This window comes from Rhinopithecus roxellana, chromosome 11 (genome assembly GCF_007565055.1).
Source record: "Rhinopithecus roxellana isolate Shanxi Qingling chromosome 11, ASM756505v1, whole genome shotgun sequence".
NCBI classification, from domain to species: Eukaryota; Metazoa; Chordata; class Mammalia; order Primates; family Cercopithecidae; genus Rhinopithecus; species Rhinopithecus roxellana.
The window spans coordinates 53,919,603-53,942,039 of NC_044559.1; the positions used below are offsets into that span (position 1 = coordinate 53,919,603).

General features: G+C 36.2%; 1 protein-coding gene across 1 annotated transcript in view; it reads right to left on the reverse strand.

The window, feature by feature from the left end:
* Nucleotides 1–4,335: 4,335 nt before the first annotated feature.
* CCDC7 (coiled-coil domain containing 7) overlaps nt 4,336–22,437 on the reverse strand; it is a 502,976-nt gene continuing 484,874 nt past the window's right edge. The window contains exon 43 of the mRNA XM_030940622.1: nt 4,336–4,518. Coding sequence (XP_030796482.1) covers nt 4,433–4,518 — 86 coding nt within the window. The 3' untranslated portion in view covers nt 4,336–4,432. The remainder of the gene's footprint in view (nt 4,519–22,437) is intronic.

Sequence of the window (22,437 nt, forward strand, 5' to 3'; positions counted from 1 at the left end):
TAGCAATTTTTTTCTGGAGTTTTATTCCCAACAATTCCAAGTCATAAGTTAAAGTGCCAGTTTTTGGCCTGAGTATTTGTTGAAAATGTTATGCAAAGGGAGATTTATTTGGGGGATAAAGTGAAAGGAATGTTTAGAGAAAAGATTTTTTTTTTTTGGAGATGGAGTCTCGCTCTGTTGTCCAGGCTAGAGTGCAGTACCGTGATCTCGACTCACTGCAACCTCTGCCGCCTGGGTTCAAGCAATTCTCCTGCCTCAACCTCCCGAGTAGCTGGGATTACAGGTGCACGCTGCCACATCCAGCTAATTTTTTGTATTTTAGTAGAGATGGGCTTTCACCATGTTGGCCAGGCTGGCCTTGAACTCCTGAGCTCAGGTAATGCACTTGCCTTGGCCTCCCAAAGTGCTAGGATTACAGCCGTGAGCCACCGCACCTAGCCAAGAGATTTTTTTTTTAAACTTTTATTTTAGGTTTGGGGGTACAGGTGAAGTTTTGTGACACAGGTAAACAGGTGACATGTGGGTTTGTTTCCTCACCCAGGTATTAAGCCTAGTACCATATAGTTATTTTTTCTGCCTCTCTCCCTCTTCCCACCCTCCGCCATCAAGTAGAGCCCTAGAAATTGAAAGCCTTCTAATCGACTCCAAAGTTAAAAACAGTAACATCAGATAACTTCTTCCAGTACAATTGCTCTGTAGGTGGAGAGATGGATTTCTGGTATTTCCTGCTTCTCCATCTTCACAGAATCTTTATTTCATTCTTTTAAATAATTTCTGTGTCATTGTTGATGATGCATTTTGTTCATATGTCATTTTCCCTATTTTTGTCAGTTCTTTGTGTTTAACTTTAGGTCTTTGAGCATATTTCAGATAGTTGCTTTAATGTCTTCATCTAGTGAGTCCAATACTGAAAGCTAGTAGGAATTTACTTCATTCTTTTGAAGGGATGGTAGTTTTTTTGTTGTTTGTTGTTTGTTTTAAATGCTTTGTGGTATTCATTTGAAAACTGGGCATGTGAAAAAACAAACACCTCTCCCAGTCTTTGAAGACTGGTGTAGAAGATCTTCACTAATTAGCAGGCCCCTGAGTTTTGGGATCAGCTTGTCTTCGTGGGTATTTTCTAGGAATGTGTCCTGCCGGGGCTTTACTGTGCCTTTTCCTCCCCAGTTTCTTTCATATAGATGACTGCTTAGATGTGTTAATTTTCCAGAGTCCCACCCCAGCTTTTTTTTAGGCCTCACATGTTCTATTATATCCTTCTGCCCATAATTTCTGTGCCTAGACATACATATATCTGCTTTCCCCCTGCATTTTCCATGTGGCATGGTGCCTACCACTGCCTTTCACTGTTTCCACAGCTTAAGATCCACACTGAGCCCTGAATCCAACAAGACAGAAACCAGTCCCTGTGGGAGCCCACAGATAGGTTTGAATGTGACAAATATTCTCTATTCTGCTTCTTCTGGTTTGAGGGAGAAGACTGGGAATTGGGCTGCTTACTCCTAACTGCCTCGTGCCTCATTGGTGGGGCAAGGGCAAATGAAAATGCCATAAAATTTCCTATGTATATATTTAATGTTTCCATTAGGGAACAAGGGCTGAAGCTTCCTAGTCTTCCATCTTCTTTATGTCATTCCTCAAAACCAATGTAAATCTTGTAACTGTGTATAAAGTGTTTATTATCAAATACTACTAGTTTTCCCTTAAATCTTACCAATGGAAGGTACCTCTATAAATTCCTTAGCTTTATTTCTTGCTTCTAAGTAAGACTGTACATGATAATGACGCCTGTTAAATTAAAATCTTGGACATCTTTGAGCAAGGGTATACAAGCATGACCCGAGGCTCTCTGAAACTTTTCTCTCTTCTTTCCAGACCTATTTGAAACCTTGTTTCTCCATACTAGTGATGCTAACTCTAAAGGTAACCAGATGCAAATAAGAGTTTACAACCCAGCTCATAATCCACATCCATTAATCAGGACCATGCCCTATATGGTGTTTTTCTCTATATATCTTTTAACCCCTTTAATTTCTGCTTTGAACAACTCTCTAAACTTACACCTGTATGGTGCATTCTTCCCTTGCCAGTAAGCAATACATTCAGTTTGTTTTAAAACTGCTGTTTGGCCACCCTTTTTATATTGCTTCTTACATGCCTCATATCTTCATAGCACTTTTACAATTACTCTCCAATTGATCTTATAACTGGTGGTTATAATGCTTTTCCCAAGACCTTTTAAGGTCAATTATCCTTCCCCTAGGAGACAAATACAGTGTGCCCACTTTGGAAATAGAAAACCTAACCTGGCAGTACAATGGTTAAATTATAAGATCCAACATATACCCTCAAAACAGAAGCTGTTCTTCTGTCCACATCTAAAATTTAGGGCTTCTTATTCATCTCATTTTGTTCTGCAAATGCTCTGTGGTTGATTAGTTTAAATTTACAGACAAGTTGCTAAAATAATTCAAAGACTTTCCACATGCCCATCACCTTGGAGCTCAATCCAGGTTTTCCATCTTGCTTATCTATACCTATTTCACACTCCAAACATGTAAAACCCCGCTCCCACTCTTCATCATACCTTTACTTATTTATTCAACCTCAGTATATACATAAAGTGTTTTCAGAATTGTTAACCTGGACTCCTACAAGAAACAAATTTAATGACTAGAGTTCAGTTTTTACATAGAGGGTTTTTGTTTTGAATATTATAGTTTCTCATGTGATTTCAATTTTGCAGTCAATATGTTGTTAAAACATTTGAGGATTCTTAATTAAGCAGAGTATTGATATAATATTAGGAATATGTTCTGTAATGGAATAGGATATAATATATCTCTATTCTGTCTCTTGAGTCTAAGTAGAACTTTCCTTAACGATCCCACTCAGCAACACCACTTTCAAATATACTATTTAATCTTCACAGACGTAGAGATCATTCTCATAAAGCATTTTCAATGGATCTGTTGAAAATAAACAGATAATGTTTTTGGTGCCAGGCATTGATGCAAACGCTACACTTTTATTATCTCATTTAATCTCCTTTAAAATTTTTTAAACTTTCATTCTAGCTTCATCAGTGGGTATAACTTATACGATGGCAGAATTAACCTCAATGTTATGAACCATTTCTAACAGTGAGAGACTTCCTACAATTGAGAGAGTAAGATCTCTGTAATCAGATATATAATTAAGTAGAGGCTGAATGATCATCTTTCAAATATTAAGTTGTAAAAAGAATCCTACGGAAGTAGAAAATTATACATCATATATGATTTGTTATAATGCAAACTCTGAGCTCTAGAGTTGCTTAAAGAAATATACGGAACAGAGGTAGGTGAAATGGGATAAACTGTTATCCTTTACTTAAGTCTCAAATTAACGCCCCTCATTTTTCAAGACTAAATTACTATCCTGATGGAGAATATATCTGTTTTTCTTTAAAATGTGTCTGTGTACTACTGAGAGGTACCACGGATATGACAAAGAACCCATTTCAAATCTATCTCTGGGATCCACAACTACTGTCTATTATATATTGAGCTCCTCTAATAACATGTGAAAGAGTTAAACTATTAAACACAGAAATTGAAATACTTACTGGATTTTTTTCACTGAAGCAGTAGCCTACCAATATAAGCAGGTTTTGAAATGGTGTGATAATTTTTGGATTCTGAATAAGATCTAATTAAATATATAATACTGTTCTTTCATTTTGTTGTACTCATTTGAGTTATCAAATAAGAAACCAAAATATTAATGCTATTTAGAAATATTAGAAGCTGATGTAAATTCTAAAAATAAGACAAATTGTCACATAAAAAGAGGCATATGATTAGAGATGATGGTGACTATAATGAAAATTCATCAGTCTCAGGGCCAAAAGAGAAAATAAGACAATATGAAGATACTGGATTCCTAACATTTAATATTTATAAGAAATTTTTTGCATAATACTTTTCAGTGTTCCTCTTAACTAGTGTCAGTGAAGTAATTATCATTTTAACTAGTATCAGTTAAACTTAATATACATGAAAACATTTCCAAACAGCATAGTTCTTTGAGTTTATAAACAATATCTTTCATAGTTCACCTAAATTGCTTTGTAGCCTCACTAGGTTTAATAAATGTTATATAAATAAATACTTTGTTCTGATCTCTTCAATACATTTCTAGTTTTAATATGAAAAAAAGTAAAGCAAGATATTCTCTTTTTAAAATTAAATTCCTTTAACTGGAAGTGTAAGAAATGTATGGAGGTGACTTTTCTCTATTAGAGGATCATACAGAATAGACTTGCAAATAATATGACATTTAAAGAACCATACATTTTCAAAACATGCAGAGCACAAGTTTTGTTTAATTGATTTTACATCACACCAGAAAGCACTACAGGGACACTGGCGAATAGAAGCAAGCTGGAACCTCAACACAGAGCTCCTTTCTTTCTCTCAGCAACAGAAAGGCTTGATCTTAGAAGTTCAAAATTGTTCCATATGGTAAAGAGACGTTCTGAAAATAAACCAACAAGTAATTGTAATTTTTTATGTGATTCACCTTCTTTTTTTTTTTTTTTTTGAGACGGAGTCTCGCTGTGTCGCCCAGGCTGGAGTGCAGTGGCGCCATCTCGGCTCACTGCAAGCTCCGCCTCCCGGGTTCCCGCCATTCTCCCGCCTCAGCCTCTGAGTAGCTGGGACTACAGGCGCCCGCCACCGCGCCCGGCTAGTTTTTTGTACTTTTAGTAGAGACGGGGTTTCACCGTGTTAGCCAGGAGGGTCTCGATCTCCTGACCTCGTGATCCACCCGCCTCGGCCTCCCAAAGTGCTGGGATTACAGGCTTGAGCCACCGCGCCCGGCCTCAACTTCTAATATACACACATACAAACCTTTCTGAAATGTTCAGTCTTGTACATGTCTTGATGTTGAGGCATATTTTCCACTAATTGAAAGGCATTTTTCAAAATATTATCTAGAGCTCTTTTCAGAAGTCAATGATCTTTCAATGCTAAAATATTCTTTTTAGCTGAACATTGACAATGACTCCCTCCTTGTTCAAATTTTAGTTAGGCTTCTCTAAGCCCTCTTCTCAACTAGGCCTCATCCTTGGCCTTGGCCTTGGCCTTGGCCTGTCTTAAGCAAAAAATCCTGCTAAGTCAGTTTAGTGAGAATCTCCCATGCTTGATATCTAACCAAGTTTCTAACCCCTTGCCCTTAATGTCTAAGTCCTTAATATGCCTCTAAGAAGAATTTTGTTAGGCCAGTTAAGCAAGAATCCCTCTACACTTGATGTCTCCTCTTAATAATTTTCTATCTGCTGACCCCTTCACTCTGCTCTTTGTCTATAAATTCTTAGCTTTCTTTGCTATACTTGGAGTTGAGTCTCCCTCTTCTATTGCAATGGTCTTTAATAAAGTCTTCCTTACCATGTTTATCAAGTGTCAAAAATTTAACAACATTATGAGACTGGCTCTTATGGACTTTGTCCTTGTGATGGAGTATATACTAGAGGTTAAACTCGTTGTCTGTAGAGTCCACTCGTCTCGTTACACATCCTTTATCTGTTACTTATGAGCTTTATGTCCTTAAGCAAGGACATAAACTTGTGTCATTGATCCTCAATGATGAATGTGTGCTCCGAACTGATAGGCTTAACTATGAGAACATGAGATCTCACAGGTGAGACTGTATCCACACATACCTTTTACCACTGTGACCTCTGCTCAAACTGAAGGGTTTGAGAATTCTGTGCTCTTTGCAAGCAAATTATGCCTATAATTGTGGGGTATAGGGGGTGGGTAAAGACATGTTGACCATGAGCACCCAGCCTGTAAGCTTACCATCTGCAATATTGGTACATGACTGGCTGTCTAGGAAGGTGATAAAAGGGTTAGGAAAAGACAACAATCAAAAAGCCTTTTCTAAGTTTGAATCTGTGAATTCAGAGACTGCAGTCTTTGTCTCAGTGAAATGCTGAGTGGGAGTTCCTGCCTTTAGATTTAAACAATGATAAATGAAAGTTTCAGGCTTCGTGCACCAAGATCTCACTCAGTTAAAAGTTATGAGTTCCCTCAATTTGAGTGATCAACACCACTTATTCCTTGGCCCGATGGCTCAATAATTTTGTTGAAAATTCATATCCTGTAAGTTATAATTAATGCCCACAACCTATTAAAAATTTAATTTTATTTGCCACCCCAGTGCTCATTCACTTAGATAAGAACACAACATATTGAGAACCGTTTTTAAAATCAGAAGTAGGGCAGTTGCCCCTGCATCATAACTATAACTCTATAATCACCTGGTACCTAGGAACTCCCCAGTGAACATACCTTTTGTCTCTGCACCTGGAATCATGGCCCCTGTGCAAAATGTTAGCCACCAACTTATAAAGGGAGAAAAGAAGTTCCTCAAACCTTCCCCCAAAGTAATCACACGTTCTTCTTGAAAAAGAAAATGGGATTTTTGTCTCTAAAAAAGTACTATGGCATCAAATGGTAACATTATCTTACTAGTCACTTCTGTTGATATCTGATCTCCTGAATGTTTAGGACACTAACAATTTGATTTAAATTAGAGATAGTGTAGCCTTAACCAAAACAGCTGGTATTGGTACAAAAATAGACACATAGACAAATGGAATAGAATAGAGAGCTCAGAACTAAGACTGCACATCTACAGCCATCTAATCTTCAGCAAACCTGACAAAAACAAGCAATGGGGAAAGGATGCCTTGTTTAATAAATGGTGCTGTGATTACTGGCTAGCCATATGCAGAAAATTGAAGCCGGACTCCTTCCTTGCACCTTATACAAAAATTAACTCAAGATGGATTAAAGACTTAGATGTAAAACCCAAAACTGCAAATCCTAGAAGAAAATCTAGGCAATACCATTCATGATATAGGCATGGGCAAAGATTTCCTGATGAAAATGTCAAAAGCAATTGCAACAAAAGCAAAAATTGACAAATGGGATCTAATTAAACTAAAGAGCTTCTGCACAGCAAAAGAAACTATTATCAGAGTGAACAGACAATCTACAGAATGGCAGAAAATTTTTGCCATCTATCCATCTGACAAAGGTCTAATATACAGAATCTACAAGGAACTTAAACAAATTTAAAGAAAAAAAAAAAACAACCCCATTAAAAAGCAGGCAAAAGACCTGAACAGACACTTCTCAAAAGAAGACATTTATGCGGCCAACAAACATGAAGAAAAGCTCCACATCACTAATCATTAGAGAAATGCAAATCAAACCCACAATGAGATACCATCTCACACCAGTCAGAATGGTGATTATTAAAATGTCAAGAAACAACAGATGCTGGAGATGCTATGGAGAAATAGGAACGCTTTTATACTGTTGGTGGGAGTGTAAATTAGTTCAACCATTGTGGAAGACAGTATGGCCATTCCTCAAAGATCTAGAACCAGAAATGCCATTTGACCCAGCAATCCCATTACTGGGTATATACCCAAAGGGATGTAAATCATCCTATTATAAATATACATGCACATGTATGTTCATTTCAGCACTATTTATAATAGCAAAGACATGGAATCAACCCAGATGCCCATCAGTGATAAACTGGATAAAGAAAATGTACATATACACCATGGAATACTATGTAGCCATAAAAAGGAATGAGATCATATCGTTTGCGGGGACATGGATGGAGCTGGAAGCCATTATCCTCAGCAAACTAATGCAGGAACAGAAAACCAATCAGCACAGGTTCTCACTTATAAGTGAGAGCTGAACAATGAGAACGCATGGACACAGGGAGGGCAACAACACACACTGGGGCCTATGGGGGGTGGAGGAGGAAGAGCATCAGGAAAAATAGCTAATGCATGTGAGGCTTAATACCTAGGTATTAAGGTATTATCCTCATTCCAAAGTCTGTTAATGTACCTTCTAACCAGCAGTCCTTGCTGAGCCTCCATTCGATCAAGAAGAACTCAAAGAAGACAACTGTTCGATGTTTGTGTGGTTGGTTGGTTGATTCACTGTTTGGGGTTTGGAAGTGTTTGCACTGGGGCCAGGCACTGAGCCACCCCCACGCCCTTCCTTAAGGCTGTAGGTCTAAGAACATGCACATTGCCCCGAACAACGACTTCCAGCAGAAGAAAGCAAATGCTGTTTTACTTCAAATCATGGATGCTGCAATCATATGGTATTTGCTAAGCTGTGAAACATGTTTATTTAGCAGATACTGTAAGGAATTTTCTGAACACCTCTTTAATGTATGAGGAAGGTTGTCTTGCTACGGATGCAATTCAATTCTTTGTTTTTTATTACTATTTCAAACATATATATTTATATTAAACTTGATAAAAATTTAAAAAGGATGAGGATAAGGTTGATGGGTGCAGCAAACCACCATGGCACACGTTTACCTATGTAACAAACCTGCACATCCTACACATGTATCCCAGAACTTAAAATAAATAAATAAAAAAAAATAGAGATAGTGACAAGTAAAGAATGGTGTGCGAGAGGGACCGCTTGCCAATTTGAATGGCCTTAACAGCATGAATGGCCCCATACATTTTATGAATAAAATACTATTCTTCCACTGCTTTCTTTCTGGACAGCGCTTGTTGATAAAGATAATATCCTAATTTATATACCAAAACAGACTTCCCATTAATTTTTGGCTTCAGCAGTTTGGATTTGTCTTTAGCAGCACCATCATTAGATCAATCAAAAGAAAAACACATTCAAAAGACTAGAGAAATACTCCTTGTTGTCATTCAGTTTATTTAAAGCATTCATATGATCTCCAACAGGTTGTCAGCTATTGGGTTTCTCACAATAGAACCAAAGGAATTTTTGAATTTCCAGGGTTCATTAAGTATTCATTCTTAGATCTGACTACCTCATAATCTGGGACTAGCCTTGTCTTTGATGGCAGCCAAAGTCTTCCAAAGACCCTAGACCCTATTCACATTTGCCCTGATTCTGGCCTAATTTGAGCTAATTAGAGTTATTGGTTGAAACTGGCATCCCCTGCTCACTATTAAGGGTTATCCTGCTCTCCTGGAAAAGTATTACATTTTACCCCAAAACTAGACTATTCCTGCTTCTACTTCTCCAGGGAGCTATATTTAGCTATTTCTGCTAATAAAAGCAGGAAGATTTCCTGTATATCCCTCTGAATAGCTCACTGTCTTCCCAGGTCCTGGTGGCTATTGGATCACTGGTAATTCTGGAGTTGCATAGTTCAATATGGGAGCCACAAGCCACATAGGATTATTTACTAACAAATGTAGGTAAAATTAAAAATCTAGATTCCCGGTCACACTAGCCGCATATAAAGAGCCCAAGAACCACATATGACTCATACCTCCCATACTGTAGGGCACAGGTGTGGAACATTTTTATATCACAAAACGTTCTACTGAAAAGTGCTGCCACGAGGAGTCATAATTGCCATGAAAAAGAGGTAGAAGGAGGAATATTTAAATGAAGCCAAGATAGCTTGAATCTATTAACTGGGTCTCCTCTACCAGTAGGTACAGGACCTGGATTAAAAAAAAAAAAAAAAAAAATCAACTGCAAACATTTGCATATGGGCTTGGGCATTAGTTTATTTCCCTTGTGTCCTCTTCAAACAATAAGCTCCATGGTTCTCAACTCTGGCTGCGTATTAGAATCACACAGCAAATCTGGTTTAATTGGTCTGGGGATGCGAAGCAGAAAATTGGTAGGTTTTAAAAGCCCCAGGTGAATTCTATTTTGTATTTAGGCTTGAAAAGTACCGATTTAGAAAATACATTACCTCATTTAATCAAATAAGTATTCTATAAAGGCAGCGCTTCAGTCAAAATAAAACTTCCTCAATGTTTTATAGAAAAGCCTGCTGAATCCCAGACTTAACTAATGGGAATTAAGATACAGCTGGTATTGTTATCCACGTAGTTCGTAGGGGCAAACTGAGAAGCTGGATTGGATCTAGTTTAGATAACCCTAACATTCACCATCCATTGCAGGTAGTCTTCTATACTAAACTAAAACGTACGTTGGAAAAATAATTATAGAAAGAAAATCCACTTCATTCATACCCCAATTATCGGCAACTTGCAGTAACAATTCTGCTATTCATTTCTGCATATATTCTCTCCCAAACCCTCACCAGAGTTATTGATATAGTTCACATTCATGTTACCTCTGGGATCTTTCACAGTTTTAGAGAATAATTGATCATTAGGGAATAATTCCTCCATTTATTTTCTCTCGACAGTTTCATTATGCTGAATTCATGAGTTTTTCTTACCATGTAAATTGTTCATTTTTTGTTATTATATAAAATGTAAATAATATCTTTAAAATGGGAGATTATAAAGGATGGAAACTATTTCAGTCATTTTATTTCACTTTATTTTGTTTGAGTAGAAATCCAATTTTCGGCCGGGCGCGGTGGCCCAAGCCTGTAATCCCAGCACTTTGGGAGGCCGAGACGGGCGGATCACAAGGTCAGGAGATTGAGACCATCCTGGCTAATATGGTGAAACCCCGTCTCTACTAAAGAATACAAAAAACTAGCCGGGCGACGAGGCGGGCGCCTGTAGTCCCAGCTACTTGGGAGGCGGAGGCAGGAGAATGGCGTAAACCTGGGAGGCGGAGCTTGCAGTGAGCTGAGATCTCGCCACCGCACTCCAGCCTGGGCGACAGAGCCAGACTCCGTCTCAAAAAAAAAAAAAAAAAAAAAAAAAAAAAATCCAATTTTCTTTATTATTTTTGGCAGAAACATAACTCTAGAATATTTAGATTAATATTACTCCTCATTCCTCTGATTCTTGCTGGGGAAAAATAGGAAAATTTAAGGCATAAAAGAATATTCTGCAAGTCTAAATATCTATGTCAGTGATAACCCAGATTGGGTTTAGGACAGTTTTATAGCCAATAATATTTATGCTCTTCAGGGGATAGTAAAAATGCAGCTACAAATAATATTTTAGTGTTATAAAACATTTGATTGGTAAGAATCACATCTTTAAAATTATTAGCAGTTGTATTTTGTGCCATTACAAATTCTACAGAATATGCTTTAACACATTATCAGGTTATTGTCATACATTTTTTACATCTTTTTCTAAGTTGGTTATGCATTGTTCAAAAAAATTAATATTTTGAATAGGGTGAGTATTTTTATTATTTGTGATTTAAAAGATAATTGCATAACTTTTTTAAATTGAAAAGAAAAGTAATAAAGTAATTTGAAACTTTCAAACTCACCACTGCCTTTTCAGGCCTTCTATGATCTGGGCCTACCCTGTTTATCCACTGTATTTCCAGCTGTTTTTCAATAAGCACCATCCACACGAGTCAGTGTTATTTTCAAAAGGCTTCTATACTTGCAGTTTCCTTTCCTGCATTTCCAAATTTGTCATGTTGCTTATCTTGCTCAGAATTTGCTTCATTCTCAAAAGTATGGGTGTGGTACAGATTTTCGGGCAGCAGTATGTAACACTTTAAAGAAAAGTTATGTGTTAATTGAAAGAAAGTTTTACTTTAGTTGATATAATTTTTATTGTACATGATATCATGGAAAACAACATATGAATAATATAAACAATGAAAATGGAAAGTGGTATATAAATCTAACTACCTATTGTTTTTATAGAAATGATGCTGTGACATTCTCAACTTGGAGCAGTATAAATACAGATAATGGTTCTTCAACTTTAGCCAGCAACAGAATCACTCACACAACTTACTAAAATGGATTTCTGGACCTGAACCCAGAGCTTCTGATTCAGCAGTTCTGGGGTTGGGGCCCAAGAAACTGCATTTCTTAGAAGTTCCCAGGCGATGCCCATGCTGCTAGCCCAGAGACCACACTTTAAGAAGTCTTAATGGAGACATTCAAAAAGTTCCAATTCACTGGAATTTTGTGTTTTGGCATACGAAAAAATATATATACTTAATATGCCTATGGTTCTTCAAAAAATCAGTCAGTTTTAAATGAGAGGCCAATTTGTAAACTGCAACAAAAGGACCAATGAACTTAGTATGAGGGAGTAAATAACAGCAAGTCCATTTTAGGCAGAAGACTCATCTTTAAGCTAAAGGAAACTAAGATGGAGTCATAAAATATCTCTTGATTTCAATAATCTTTGTTGCAACATTGTTTGTTACATAGAAAAAAACTGGAAACAACCAAAGTGCCTATTTAACAGAGGCTCATAAGCTATGACAGATCCAAATATAAAGGACTTTAAAAAAATTGGATTGATTTGGATGTGCTGATACGGAAAGACTTTCAAGATATGATACAAGTCTACAGTAACCAAAACAGCATGGTACTGGTACAAAAACAGACACACCAACCAATGGAACAGAATAGAGGGCCCAGAAATAAGGCCGCACATCCACAGCCATCTGATCTTTGACAAAGCTGACAAAAACAAGCAATAGGGAAAGGATTCCCTGTTCAATAAATGGTGCTGGGAGAACTGGCTAGCCATATGCAGAAAATGGAAACTGGACCCCTTCCTTAAACTTTATACAAAAATTAACTCAAGATGGATTAAAGACTTAACTGTAAAATCCCAAACCATAAAAACCCTCGAAGACAACCTAGGCAATGCCATTCTAGACATAGGATCAGGCAAAGATTTCATGACAAAGATGCCAAAAGCATGGTACTGGTATAAAAGTAAATACATAGACTAATGGAACAGAATAGAGAACCCAAAAATAAAGCCAAATACTTCAGCCAAATGATCTTTGATGAAGCATACAAAAACGTAAGTTGGGAAAACAACATCCAATTCAATAAATGATACTGGGAAAATTTGATAGCCCCATGTAGAGAATGAAACTGGATCCCTATCTCTCACCATGTACAAAAATTAACTCAAGATGAATTAAAGACTTAAGACCTGAAACCATAAAAATTCTAGGAGAAAACCTACATAAAATTCTTCTGGGTATTGGCCTAAGCAAAGAATTTATGACTAAGACCCCAAAAGCAATGAGGAGTGAATAAAGAAAATGTGGTGAGGATATGTATGTGTGTATATATATATATACATATATGTGTGTGTGTGTAGATATGTTGATGTGTGTATATATAAAAGATTTATATATGCACATACATACACACACACACACACACACACACACACACACACACACCCCACGGAATACTACTCAGCCATAAAAAGTAACAAAATAATGTCTTTTGCAGCAACTTGGATGGAACCGGAGGCCATTATTCTAAGAGAAGTAACTCAAATCGGAACCCAAATACCACATGTTCTCACTTATAAGTGACAGCTCAGCTATGGGCACACAAAGGCATACAGAGTGTTATAATGGACACTGGAGACTGGGGAGAGGATGACAGGTGGGTGAGGGATGAAAAACTACCTATTGGGTACAATGCACACAATTCAAGTGATGAGTGCACTAAAATCCTAGATTTCACCACCATACAATTCATCCAGGGGACAAAAGACCACTTGTACCCCCACAAAGCTATTGAAGTAAAAAAGTTAAGTTGCAGAAAAGATGTGTGATTTCTTTTAATAAATAATAATAAATATACATTTTATATTAAACTATATACACATTTATGTTAATATCTTTATATCTTTATAATTGAATATAATTATATATGTACATATAAAAATATATATCTGACTTTCAGCATAGAATGCATATTGCTCTAAACATTTTTGTCTTTATGTTATACAAAAAGCTTGAGATGTTATCTTTTGAGACGGGATTTGGTGAAGGAAAAGTGATTTTAATTATTAATTGTATACTTTTCTACATCATTTGCATTTTAACCATGTATATATGCATTATTTCTTGTTTAAAAATATCAAAAATTCATACCTGCAACAATGACTATCATAAGAAAGACAACAAATGGTGGCAAGGACATAGATAAATGAGAACACTCACACAGTGCTGGTGGGATGGTAAAATGGTACAGCCACTTTAAAAAGTAGTGTGGCAGCTTCCTAAAAATTAAACATAAATTTCCTACACAACCCAGCAATTCCACTAATAGGTATATATCCAAGATAAATGAAAATATATATCCACAAAAAGAATGGCACACGAATGTTCATAGCAGCATCATTCAAAATAGTCTAAAAGTGAAAACAATCCAAATCAATCCAAATGTCCACCGGCTGGTGAATGGATAAACAAAATGTGGTACAGACTATTCCATTAATAGAAAAGAATAATGTGCTGATACATGCTAAAACATAGATGAATCTTGAAAACACTACACTACGACTTCTTGTCTGGCATGTAAAGAGCTTGGAAGTCATCTCTTCCATTCACATAGTAACAAAAAAGCTGACCACACTTAGATCCATATGAGAACTGAGGTCACAGAGCAAACCACTGCCCCTAAAACTAAAGAGACAGATGAGTAGATACAGAGAATCAAAATTTACTAGCACAGAAACTGTAAACATTATAAAATATTTAGAAATAAATATAACAAGAAAGGACAATGCCTTTTTGAAAAAAAATTGTAATTCTAATTGTTGGCTACTTATAACAAGACCTGAAAAAGTATTGAGACATAGCAATATCATTTACTATATTAAAATATCAAATTCCAAAGTGTACATATATATACACACACACATACACATATATTACATAATGCAATTAAAATCAGAAATTTTGAGAGCTAAAGAAATATATTTGTATTTAATAAATTTTAAAGATTAAAGATGAAGTGTTCAAGAACTAAAATGAAAAGAAACTGAACTCCTGTTGTACAATATATACAGAACTCTGGATTAGAGAGTTAAGGCTAAAAATACAATTTAAATTAGAAGAATAATTAGGAAAATATGTTTAACCATAATGATAGAAAGAATCATAGAAAATCCTGAAGCTTAAAACTTAAAAGAAAAACATGTCAGACTACTCATTCTTATAGATGTGAATGTGAAAAGAGGTAAAAAATAATATCAAAAGAGAAGTAAAGAAGGAAATGTACTTGCAGTAATGGCAGAGTAGTTCACATACAGCACGACTTCCACAGATTTGTGGGTAACCACCAAATAAACCTTGAATTCTATCTCAAATCGTGCACAGACATCCAGATGAATCACGTACCTAAATCTTAAATCCCAAAGTATAAAGCACCTTAAAGCACACATAGGAGAATATGTTTGCGACCTTAGTGATGGCAAATAGTAACTATTAAAGTAAGCTCGATAATTAGACTTGATCAAATTAAAAACTTCACTCATAAAAAGACAGCATTAAGCAAACAAGCATGCTATGAGTAGAGAAAAAAGTGTTTTTACTACATATAGCTTATAAAAGACTTCTCTGTAGAATATGTAAAGTACTTTTATGTTAATATTAAAATGACAAATAAAAGTTGAGTATATTTTTTCTAAAAGCAGATACACAAAAAGAAGGTATACAAAGGACATACAAATGATGAAAATGCATGTAAACAGTATTCACCATTAGTCATCAGTGAATAGCAAGTTAAAGCCACAATGAGATACTCATACACACACACACACACACACACACACACACACACACACACGAGAATGGCTAAAGTTATAAAGTGACAATACCAAATGTTGATGAGAATGTGCAGCAACTCTTACCATTGCTGGTAAGAGTGTAAAATGGTACAACTACTTTGAAAAACAGTTTAGCAGTTTTTTTCCTATAAGGAGTGTGTACTAATAGAACTTGATTAGAAAGGAGTATGAGGAAACCTTCTTAGAGTGATGGCAATGTTCTGTTACATAATCAAATTGTGGGTTACACCGCTGCAGGCATTGTCAAAACTCACCTGTTATAATAACTAAGATTCATTCCTCCATGTAAATTCAACCCCCAGAATGAGAACTACAAATAATATTGAGCTCTAGTTATATGTTTGGTTTTCATCACTGTATGGCTTGGTAATCCTTTTTGTCCATTTTAAGTTTAAGCAAACAAGCAAACATATTAAGGGTAACAGCCACCATGTTTTCCCATTATTGGAAAAGGTAAGTTGAAATATGGAAAGGGGAATGAGTAGATTAACCCTGTAGTATACTGAATTAGAGTTGAAAATATCTGCATGAACCCCCAGGTTTATACAGACACATTCTTTAGCTGTTTCTGCTCAGAGAACCTAAAAGCAATGACATATCAATAGGAACGAGCACACCTAGCACCAAATCTTCATTTCTAAATATTATTTTCTATTAAAATGAATCAGGGATTCTTTCAAAAGAGAATTATTCAATGGCTGACATAAATGGAAAATGCAAAATCATAAAACTTCTAGAAGATGACAAATCTAGGTGTCCTTGGGTGTGTCAATGACTTTTTAGATATGACACCAAAGGCACAGTCCATGAAAGAAATAATGAATAAGCTAGACTCCATTAAAATGAAAAATATGTGCTCTGTAAAAACATTAAAAGAATAAGCCACAGAGAAAATCTTTACAAAGGACATATCTGCTAAAGAACTGTTATTCAATATACACAAAGAGTTCATACAACTTAATTATTTGTGGCCGGGCGCGGTGGCTCAAGCCTGTAATCCCAGCACTTTGGGAGGCCGAGACGGGCGGATCACGAGGTCAGGAGATCCAGACCATCCTGGCTAATACGGTGAAACCCTGTCTCTACTTAAAAATACAAAAAACTAGCCGGGCGACGAGGCGGGTGCCTGTAGTCCCAGCTACTCGGGAGGCTGAGGCAGGAGAATGGTGTAAACCCGGGAGGCGGAGCTTGCAGTGAGCTGAGATCCAGCCACTGGACTCCAGCCTGGGTGGCAGAGCAAGACTCCGTCTCAAAAAAAAAAAAAAAAACTTAATTATTTGTGAAAATGAACAACTCCATTTAAAAATAGTTGAGGGTACTATGTGTTTTTTAATGCCAACAATTTATTTAAAAAGACAAAACAGGCTGTGGAAAATGTAGATAAAAGGAGATTAAAGAGATTAGCCATCGAAGTAATTAATGGTACCAGTGGATTATAACTAGTTGAATAAAATAAAATCCATGAGCTCTGCTCATATGAAACTAAAAGAAGGAAGAAAAGGAGGTAGTGGTGAGGAAAGGAGAGAAGAAAGGGAGAAGAAAGCAGAGGGAGGAAAAAGGAAAAGCCATTTTTTAAAAATAGAATGGCAGCTGATAAAGGTAAAAAGAATGATCATATTAGAAAATTGCAATAGATTTTTTAAAAAATTAATGGGTGAGAAACTCACCCATAGACAGTCTCACCTTTAGAATAGTCTCACTCTTAAAGAGTATTCACATGGTCTCTTAAGTATCTGCCCCAAATTACCTATGACTTATAAAAGTAAAAAAATGTACTTTACAGTAGAGAAAGAAACATAATAGACACCATTACAATCTAATGATCAAAATTGCCATCACAATATTTTGAAAAAACATTATGCATTGAGAAGGACACAACATTACATCTGGAATACTCCTCCCAAAGATGTGTAACTTAACCTGAAAGTAACCATGAGAAAACTTCAGATAAAACCAAATTGAAAAAATATTCTACAAACTAACTGGTGTTAAAAATACGAAGGTCAAGACACAAAAAGAAATATAAATTAGCTATTCCAGATTAAGAGACACTAAAAAAACACCACAAATTTAGTGCATGGTCCTAGATTCAGTCTTAGTCCCCAAAAAATCTATAAAGGACATTATTATGACAAATGTAACTTGAATATGGATTATGGAGTAGATGATAAGTTGAGTCAATGTTAAATTTCCTATTTTTGGTAATTGCGTTGTGATGATATATTATCATTTCTTAAGAAATACTAACGTTTTATGGGTAAAGAGACATTATGTCTCCAAGTTATCCCTCTACAGTTCAGAAAAAATATTTCATGTATTAAATATTTATAATGTTTATAAATATATGTACCTAATGTTTATAATACATACATATACATATGAAGATAAAGAACATTATAAAGCAAAAAGGACAGAATAAAACTGAATAAATTCTAGAAGGGACGGGAATCCCTTCTAGAATTCTTTCAGTTTCTCTGTAAACATGAATTGATAGAAAAATCAAAATATTTTTAAAACGCTATTACACAAAATGTTTCTATGAAACAAAAAAGACAACCAGCAGGAAAATGGGCAAAGAATATAAAAGGCAATTCACAGAAGAAATTAAAATAGAAATAATAGTAAGTCTATTGTTACTAAATATAAATAATTCTCATTAAAGATAAAACTATATTGTGTTTATTTTTATTTTTAAAATTATTTACAAATTTTTAGTAAAGCACACATTACATAAAATTTACCATTTTAGCCATTTTTGAGTGTACAGTTTAGTCACATTAAATCCATTCACACTGCTATGCAAATATCACTACCATCTACCTCCAGAATGTTTTTTATCCTGCAAAACTGAAACTCTCCGCATTAAACATTCATTCCTTATCTCCTATCCCCAGTTCCTGGCAGCCATCATTCTACTTTAAAGACACAGGTACATGTATGTTTATTGCAGCACTACTTACAATAATAAAGACTTGGAACCAACCCAAATGCCCATCAATGATAGACTGGATAAAGAAAATGTGGCACATGTACACCATAGAATACTATGCAGCCATAAAAAAGGATGAGTTCATGTCCTTTGCAGGGACATGGATGATGCTGGAAACCATCATTCACAGCAAACTAACCCAAAAACAGAAAACCAAACACTGCATGTTCTCACTCATAAGTGGGAGTTGAACAATGGGAACACATGGACACATGGAGGGGAACATCACACATTGGGGCTTGTCAGGGGTTGGGGGGCTAGGGGAGGGATAGCATTAGGAGAAATACCTAATGTAGATGATGGGTTGATGGGTGCAGCAAACCACGTGTATACCTATGTGACAAACCTGCACATTCTGCACATGTATGACGCTGGCCTCATAAAATGAGTTAGGGAGGATTCTCTCTTTTTCTGTTGATTGGAATAGTTTCAGAAGGAATGGTATCAGCTCCTCTTTGTACCTCTGGTGGAATTCGGCTGTGAATCTGTCTGGTCCTGGACTTTTTTTGGTTGGTAGGCTATTAATTGCTGCCTCAATTTCAGAACTTGTTATTGGTCTATTCAGGGATTTGACCTCTTCCTGGTTTAGTCTTGGGAGGGTGTGTGTGCCCAAGAATTTATCAATTTCTTCTAGATTTTCTAGTTAATTTGTGTAGAGGTGTTTGTAGTATTCTCCAATGGTAGTTTGTATTTCTGAAGGATCAGTGGTGATATCCCCTTTATCATTTTTATTGCATCTATTTGATTCTTCTCTCTTTCCTTTTGTATTAGTCTGGCTAGTGGTCTATTTATTTTGTTGATCTTTTCAAGAAAACGAACTCCTAGATTCATTGATTTTTTGAAGGGTTTTTCATGTCTCTATCTCCTTCAGTTCTGCTCTGATCTTAGTTATTTCTTGCCTTCTGCTAGCTTTTGGATTTGTTCACTCTTGCTCCTCTAGTTATTTTAATTGTGATGTTAGAGTGTCATTTTAGATCTTCTCTGTCTTCTCTTGTGGGCATTTAGTGCTATACATTTCCTTCTACACACTGCTTAAATGTGTCCCAGAAGTTCTGATATGCTATGTCTTTGTTCTCATTGGTTTCAAATAACATCTTTATTTCTGCCTTCATTTCGTTATTTACCCAGTAGTCATTCAGGAGGAGGTTGTTCAGTTTCCATGTAGTTGTGCGGTTTTGAGTGAGTTTCTTAATCCTGAGTTCTAATTTGACTGCACTGTGGTCTGAGAGACTGTTATGATTTCCATTATTTTGCATTTGCTAAGGAGTGTTTTACTTCCAATTAAGTGGTCAATTTTAGAATAACTGCAGTGTGGTGCTGAGAAAAGTGTATGTTCTGTTGCTTTGGGGTGGAGAGTTCTGTAGATGTCTGTTAGGTCTGCTTGGTCCAGAGCTGAGTTCAAGTCCTGGATATCCTTGTTAATTTTCCGTCTCATTGATCTGTCTAATATTGACAGTGGGGTGTTAAAGTCTCCCACTATTATTGTGTAGGGAGTCCAAGTCTCTTTGTAGGTCTCTAAGAACTTTCTTTATGAATCTGGGTGCTCCTGTATTGGGTGCATATATATTTAGGATAGTTAGCTCTTCTTGTTGCATTGATCCCTTTACCGTTATGTAATGCCCTTGTCTCTTTTGACCTTTGTTAGTTTAAAGTCTGTTTTATCAGAGACTAAGATTGCAATCCCTGCTTTTTTTTTTTTATTTGCTTTCCATTTGCTTGGAAAATATTCCTCCATCAGCTGTGGATTTTTTATAAATGGCCTTTGTTATGTTGAGAAACTTTCCTTCTATACCTAAACTATTAAAAGTTTCACTAAAGAATGCTGAACTTTGTCAAACGCTTTTTTGTGTCAATTGAGATCATCATGGGGGATCATCTGAGATTATCCTGTGAATGTAATGTATCACATTGACTCATTTACTCATGTTCAACCAGCCCTGCATGTCAGCAATAGATTCCACTTGCTCATGATGTTCAATTTTGTTGTTGTTTTTAATTAAGTTTGATAATGTTTAATTGTTGTTGTTGAATTCAGTTGAGCATTTTTGCATCAATGTTCCTCAGAGATATTGCTGTGTAGTTTTCTTCTCGTATTGTTTCTTTCTTTGGCTTACATCTCGAGGTGATGCTGGCCTCATAAAATGTGTTTGAAAATACTCCTTCTAGTGCTATTTTTTTGGGAGAGTTTAAGAAGAATTGATCATTCTTCTGTGAATGTTTCATAGGATCCAAATGTGAAGGTGTGAAACTGTGAAGCCACCTCGAAAGGTCTGACCTTTTTTGTTGAAACGTTTTTACTTCTTCAACCTTTTTATTTGGTATTGGTTTGTCTAAGCTTTCTATCTCTTCCTGATCGAATCTTGGTAACTTATATTTTCTGAGGAATTTATTCATTTCCTTTAGGTTATCCAATTTGTTGGCATATAGTTTTTCATACTAGTCTCTTATGGTCCTTTTACTTTCTTTGGTATCTACTATAATGTCTTCATTTTCATTTCTGATTTTATTTGAGTTTTTCTCTACTTTTCTTAGTTTGCCTAGCAAGGATTTTGTCTTTTATTATTTTCAAAAAAAAACAACTCTTAGTTTTATTTATTTTTTTCTACAGTTTTTCTGTTCTCTATTCGATTTAATTCTGACCTAATCTTTATTATTTCTTTCCTTCTGCCAACTTTGGCTTGTTTTTCTTTTTCCAACTCCTTGAGGCATAACATTAGACTATTTATTTGGAATCTTTCTTCTTTTATAATGTGGTCATTTATTGCTATAAGTTTCCCTCTTAGAATTACTTTTGCTGCTTCCCATAGATTTTGATACATTGTGATTCTATTGTCATTTGTCTCAACATATTTTTAAGTATTGCTTTTGATGTCTTTTTTGACCTACTGGTTGGTTGTTCAGGAGCATGTTTTTTAATTTCTACATATTTGTAAAATTTTAAGGTTCCTTTTGTTTTTAATTTCTAATTTCATACCAACTTGTTTTCAGAAATAGTCTTAGGTATATTCTTGATCTTCTTGAATTTGTTGAGACTTGTTTTATGGCCTAATATATTGTCTATCCTTAAGAATGTTCCATGTGCACTAGAAAAAAAATGTATGTTCTGCTGCTGTTGGATGGAAAGTGCTGAAGGTCTTTAGTTTAATTAAGTTCCATTTGCTAATTTTTGTTTTTATAGTGGCTTCCTTGGGGAGACTGTTACCTGCAGATATTGTCTGCAGGTTTTAGCTGGGCAACGTGCAGTGGCTTTGGTTCTGGGTAGGCACAGTAGTGGAGTCCATTTCTCACTGTAAAGGACTTTAAAGATCCTTCTGTTCTAGTTTCCCCATAGTGGGAGATTTACCTGAAGGCACCTCTCTTGGTGTTGAGCCTGACACAGGCCAGAGGCAGCCAAGCAGTGCTGTGTTTATTACAGGGAACAGGTGCTCAGAGTGGCTGTGGAGCTGGGGTCTGAGGCTCAGTATCTTGTTGAACTGCCATGGCACCTGTGGTGTAGGTCCAGGTTTATTCTTTCAGGTATGGATGATGCAGCTCTCCCACAAGGCCAAGTACTGTGACTCTGAGGCACTTCCCAGTATCTTAGGCCCAGGATCAGGCATGTTGCTGACTCATCCTGGGTGTTAGGGTGCAGCAATGGCATGGCTCTGGGAAGGAAGAGGTTTTCCAGAGGTTCAGGCCCCAATGAGCAGGATACAGTTGCAATTCAGGTTACAGAACCAATAGGACACAGTGGCAATTCATGCACCAAGAACTCTAAGCCCTGGAGTAATGCGACACAGCAGTGACTCAGGCTCTGTGAGGTCAGGTGCAGTGACAGCAAGGGTCCAAGAATGATGGGGGCACATCTGTGGCTTTGGCCCTGGGGTGTGTGCAGCAGTGCAATGTTGGC